General features: G+C 37.0%; 1 protein-coding gene and 1 long non-coding RNA gene across 4 annotated transcripts in view; one reads left to right on the forward strand and one right to left on the reverse strand.

Annotated features, from left to right (window-relative positions):
* The window catches only part of LOC106868218 (uncharacterized), an 11701-nt gene extending 7834 nt beyond the window's left edge, over positions 1–3867 (reverse strand). For 2 of the 3 annotated variants that reach the window (XR_001409241.2, XR_008264630.1), the window contains exons 1-2: positions 3429–3546; positions 841–987 (exon numbers count right to left, since the gene is read on the reverse strand). This is a non-coding gene — a long non-coding RNA (uncharacterized LOC106868218). Of the gene's footprint in view, positions 1–840; positions 988–3428; positions 3547–3771 lie in introns of those variants that run through there. The other variant, XR_008264631.1, reaches the window with a different exon arrangement.
* The window catches only part of LOC106868217 (adenosine 3'-phospho 5'-phosphosulfate transporter 2), a 42989-nt gene continuing 40052 nt past the window's right edge, over positions 3517–6453 (forward strand). Inside the window, exon 1 of the mRNA XM_052969737.1 lies at positions 3517–3963. Within this exon, the coding sequence (XP_052825697.1) occupies positions 3517–3963 (447 nt within the window). The remainder of the gene's footprint in view (positions 3964–6453) is intronic.

A 6453-nucleotide genomic window follows, 5' to 3' on the forward strand; every position in this document is an offset into this window, starting at 1 on the left:
AATAAATAAATAAGTGCCGGTGGATGGTCACGACAGAAATTCTTCTGTTCATAGGTCTGCTTGATCAACAATGGTATAGAGCTGTAATGTGAATTATGTATGGCAATATATGAAATAAATAAATAAAAGATTAAAGTTGAAATGTTTGGAAAATATATACTCGTATATTTTGCGTAATAGCAGTAATAATAATTACTGTTGTATGAAACACAGGAATACTAAAAAATGAAACGCTTGGTGGAGATTATCCTTTTTGCTTACTCTATGAGGAGTGGGACATCTAACCCGAAATTTCACTCGTTATGGAAAAGCGAATATCGACCTCTCCACCATCTCTCCTTTTCATAAATGTAATTCAGTGAAGGCTATTTACGACGACGCCCTAATTCTTAAGGAATCTTAGTCACTCGAGTCGCATTAACAATAAAAGTCGTTTTTAGCAAGTTAACTTTGAACGAAGAAGTTTATTATCAAATGCATTCCAGCCCTGACGCTCTAGTCTTGTTTAATATTTTCCCTTTTCAAACCCAATGGAGTTTGACAAGTCATGCTGGCTGTTAGTTTTACCAAACCGTACGACTATTTTAAGGTTCCCATGCTTTTAACTTGTATCATTACTTCATGCGTCGTGTTACCGCATTTACCAGCGTATAAAATGCTCTTTTTTTTTTTTCTTTTATCATATAAAAATTTGCCCTGTGTTTGATGTGCCCGTATTACGGATGGGAGACCGAATGTTGTAGGGAGTCGCTGGTACAGTAATTGTTATTAATAACAAAATAGTGAAAAGAGGCCAAATTATTTACAGTGTTAGCAGAAACATACGAAAAATTTGCTTACGGTAGGTATATCGGGAGTTATGCGGAAAGGTCACATCTCATGACGTCTCCTTCTCCAGTATACATAACTCACACCTGATATGTCTTATTTAATGACTGCATTACTTGTGTGTCAGCTCCCTTGGCCAAAATATAAACAACTGTACAGCTGATATGAAAGAAGATAAAATTGAAACACAGTACACGTGTAACATAGTTTATATATGATAAATTTTTAGTTTCATACTTTATTCCAGTATACTGTCTCAACATTGTACTTACGTGTGCAAAATCTTACATTTCGCCTACAAAACCCACTTTAAAATATCTTTCAATAAACCCCATGATGAAACGTTCTAAATTTGTTAGTTTTCCACAAACTATACTTGTTAAATAATTGTTCATCTTATGTGCAAGTCCCACTTTCGCATAAAATGCGCATACACAACACTTAATTTGTATTTATTTAGTTGAATTTTGGGGACATGGGATTTTGATTTCAAATCATGTATTTGGACAAAACACATAACATCGTATTAGAGTCATTGTATAACAATTTAAAAAATCACACGCACTGTTATATTCACTTTCATTTTGTAATAATATACAATGGAGTGTTAGAATTGTTAGATCGTGTGGAAAAAAATTTGCATTGCAGATGAAAGGTAATGTTGATATCACTGGATGTTGAATTCGAACCAGCCGATATCAACTTTGCCTTTCATCCTTTCAGGGTCGATTGAATAGGGTACCAGTTAAGTAGTGTACTGGAATCTATAAAATGGACTGCTTCTCATCTGCCAAATTTTCTTGCCTTGTGCCTATGTTTAAAACAGTTATCTGTTTTAAAAATCATATACATTATTAGTTATTTAAAAAACTTGCCTTGCGTATCGGCAATTTAGTCACAAACATTATTTCTCTGTATCTATTTTATTGTATTTAATTAAGAGGTGATGATCTTGAAACGTTTTACATATGTTGTTAATAACACATCCAATTGATTGACTAGGAAATATATCTATATGTATATATGTACGTTTCATTATTATATTTACGAATGTATATTTTAAAGTATGCATAATTTTTTTTTTTATGTTTAGAAAGCTTGAGATGTATACGTATACTCAGCTGTACGTGTGTCGGTAATAGTTGTAGTCATTATTTAACCCACTCCTTCCTTTAAGCAGACATATGATCAAACACTTCCATCCCTGCACATCATACCCCCCCCCCCCCTTTTTTTTTCAGGTACAGTATATATACAAACTTAATCTAATGAGACTTTACTTTTTGTAAAACAGTTGAATATGATTTAAAGAAAATTTGGCAGCTATTTCTTGCAATTCATTAGTGTAAGCGGCATTAGTAGAATAGGTTTATAGTAGATATGAGACAGCGAGAATTGAGGTTCCGTTGAATATAAACAAACAGTGAAATAAAACCTGCTAGTTGGCGTGCGTCATTTGAGAAATTCTTTAATAACATCTTTTTGTTTTATAGTTAGCACCTTAAAAGTTTTCTTTTAATAGTCACTTCTATGTTTCTGTAAATTAGAGAGATTTGTCTAAAAATTTTCTACCTAGTCTAAATTTTATTTGAACTTGCTAACTTGTAACTTATATAGACAAACTAATGTGTGTACTTGAATAGAGAAGGGATCTAATCATTACTTTTAAATCACTACTAATTAGCAACTTCCTTACGGTAAAAGTTTAGAATGACGTCGACAAAAGGCACTTCTTATAGGGAAATTGATAGTGCCTTGTTCAAAATACAGTGCGCATCTAATATGCCACTTTGTGAAGATGAGTGGGATTTAAGGGAGATTTGGTTGTTATTTCTAGCTGGTCGAGTGACTACATAAAGGTTCCTTGGTGGTTCCTTGAGCGTATGTACATGTTTATATTTCTTCAATTTTTTTAAAGTCCAAATATAAGGATCATACACCGATTGATTATAAATATTACTGCATATTTTGCTAACGTACCATCTTTACTTTTAGTTTCGCGAATGAATGAAATCAATATTAATAATGCTCTAACAGTTATAATTAGAAACTAACAACTTTGTTTTACTAAGTTATCATATCTGAAACACCATTTTAGATTTTCTTATGAGCCTTTTAAACTACACTGTGCAAAATATCTGGTGTTTCTTTAAAAATCGTGCTGTCAGTGTCCGTACGTGTCACCACTGGAAATCTGGTAAGGTGGATAGTATGAATAGGGCTTGTTACTTTTCCTTGTTGGTAAAGTTCCAAGGACAATCCCTCCTCTGGCCCGGCAATTCTTGACCAAAACGATTGGGGCCAGGTTATATTACCTGACATCTAGAGAGTAATTCTAGAGAAACTGAGAGCTGAAAGACGTGGGGGTAAAAACGCCATCAAAAGTGAAAGCTAAATAAAATTACTAACAGCGTCAACTCCAAAACAGAAATGTTCTTATCGTTACAATTCTCAATAATCCAAGATCGCCCATGTTTTGTCATATGAAAGTTAGAGGAAAAAGAAAATCCTTTTACATCATTTGGATGCGTCAAAGAAATTCTGCATCGCTAACTTAAAAAAAAAAAAAAAAAAAATGAAATGTTGTCTAATTTACTCACTATTCTCTAATCTCTTTACTTTTTTCTTTTAATGTCGATTTTTTTTCTTTGTTATTTTTGTAGGTTTCCGTACATTTAATTCCTAAAAATGTCGCGTTACCGTGAGCATAGCACTAGTAACACCTCCCGCGAGAGCGGCGGCGCTCACTTTCACCTACCACCACATTTTTCACCACAACCACTACTGCCACAACCATCACCGACGCAGCCGTCGCTTAACGTAGGCACTGAAGGCAATAACAATCCTTATTCTTCGTTTACTGCTCACCGCTCCGGTTTTTCTAACACATCCAGCTCCCTTCCCCACCGTGACCTTACCAACACAATCGACTTGGAATCTTACCTTCATTATCATGCTAACTCGCAGGCGAAACACAACACCATGGGAATCGATGACAGTACGCCGAACCAAGAGGAAGAGCAACAGACTGTGAAAATACTGTGTTTTGATTTAAGCACTTTGTCGCGTTCAGTCCAGTTTCTTATATGCAGCGGTTCCGTATTTTTCTTTTATATTATCTATGGTTATATAATGGTAAGTTGACATTTATTTCGTTTTCTCCTGTCTTATTTTTTGTCACACGCAGTCACACAGCAGTACATCAGAAAACAAAACAAAACATCTGACAGATATTAACATGCAGGCGCATGCACTTATGCACTTACACACTCACTTTATCAAAATTTACCTAAAAATGTAAATATACGTGGCTGTGTGGTGAGGAGCGTACTTATCAACCACAGGGGTCCGGGTTCAGTCCCACTGTGTGGCACTTTGTGCAAGTGTCTTCTACTATAGTCTTCTACATACATGTATGTATTTATGTGTGTTTGTTTGTCCGCCATCGCTTGACAGCCGATGTTGGTGTATGTATGTCCCTGTAACTTAGCAGTTCGGCCAAAGAACTGATAGAATAAGTACTAGGTTTTAAAAAAATTAAGTCCTGGGGTCGTTTTCTTCAACTAAAACATGCTAAGGTGGTGCTCCAGCGTGGTCGCAATCAAACACACACACACGCACTTGTGGCTCACACAAAGGAGCTTTTACATGGTCATTTGATATGCTAGAAATAACAGTCTAGTTGTAGAAAATTATAAAGAGACAGCATTGTCATGACTTAACTCAGAGGTCTGCTTGATCAGGGCTCGTTGAATAGGGGGCTAAAAAATAACGACGCATCAAAATAAATAACAGGTCTAACATACACTCATACTGTTGCTGAACTACTTATTGACATGCAAATATACATATGTAAAAATATAAAATTACGGCCACCACAGATGTAAAACACAAGGCCCTTACATGTATGCATACAGCATACTGCATATATACACTTGCACTCACATATACATATAGCAAAACACACATGCCTAACACACACATATAGGTGACTGACACATATACACATGCCTAATACATACATATGCACGTATACATGCCAAACACACACACATATACATATACATACCACACACACATGCCTATATTCAGAGTTGTCCTAGCAGACTCCTGGGCAAAGTAGTGTACTAGGGCCCCTACATACACAACAGGATACATAGATTAGAATTGGGCTCCTTAAATCTGTGGGAACCCCCAGGCAACTGCCCAGTGTGTCCATACCTTTAGACAGCACTGCCTATATTACAAAAAAAAACAAAAAACAGCTGTTACTCAGAAAAATGTACGGCAAGGTAGCCTGTACCATCCTTTTGCAGATTGCTTTAGGTGCCATGAAGTTATGAGCAGACATAAAAACCCACCCTTGTCACTACAGAACTTTGAGAGAATAATAACTGGAGGGAGAGACAGTTGCTCCAACTCTCAGATGGTACTCATTACAGTAGTCATCATCATCATCGTTTTGTGTCTGTTTTCCATGCTGGCATGGGTTGGGTGATTTGATAGGAGCTGGCCAGCTAGAAAGCTGTCTTAGTTCCATGTCTGTTTTGGCATGGTTTCTATGGTTGGATGCCCTTTCTAATGCCAACCACTTTACAAAATGTACTGGGTCTTTTATGCAGCACCAGCATGGGCGCTTCTATGTGACATTGACACAAGTGCTTTTTATGTGGCACTGGCACCTCCAAGTACACAAGATTTGGAATGCTCAGCTGAAGAGGGATGCAAGGGACATGCCTATATGCAAGGACAGCCCTGATTTTGCTTAGATTGAGGTGTCTTCTTAAGCACAGCGAACGGCCAGAAATCTTGGTTGTGTAGACAAGAATTAAGAAATGAAGTATCTTGCTCAAGGACACAATGCATTGCTTAGTCCAGGAATCAAATGCACAACCTTATCATGCACCTAACATCTGACCACTAGGTTCCACACCTTACATGCTTATACTATTTATAGATAGCTATTATGTATGATTTAACAAAAACGCATATACAAACATGCATCATGTGTATAGCACATCCACAAACCATATAACTACTTGATTCTAGAAACTCATATATAAGCACACTACTATCACCACCATTATGACTAACACAGACAAACTTCATTGCTATATACTCAAGAAGCTTGCTTCTCAGCCACATGGTTCCAGGTTCAGTCCCACATCATGTCACCTTGGGTAAGTGTCTTCTACTATATCCTCAGGCTGACCAAAGCCTTAGATTTGGTAGATGGAAACTTAAAGAAGCCCATCGTATATATTTATACATAAATACATGACGACTGCTCCATCTTGACAGACGATAGCCATCCCATCAACAATCCACACATATCATCACGCAGTACAATCACTCCGTTGGTGAGCCCTCAAGTGACTTTGAAGTCCGGCTGCTGAGCGACAAGGTCTACAACACAGATGACAAATGTTCAGGCCTCTCGATCCTTGCCCGCTGGTATCTGATTCTAAGGAAACGCTTCTGTGAACCAGCATATGTCTCTTAAGTCCGGGTATTGTTTTACAAACCTTGTGACATATGCCACAGGTCGCAGAAGGCGGTTGGTATTTAGGGTGTCTGGAATTTCTACCCTCATGTGTTTTCATGTGATTCACATATCCTGCTTTT

Source organism: Octopus bimaculoides, chromosome 7, assembly GCF_001194135.2.
Source record: "Octopus bimaculoides isolate UCB-OBI-ISO-001 chromosome 7, ASM119413v2, whole genome shotgun sequence".
Lineage (NCBI taxonomy): Eukaryota > Metazoa > Mollusca > Cephalopoda > Octopoda > Octopodidae > Octopus > Octopus bimaculoides.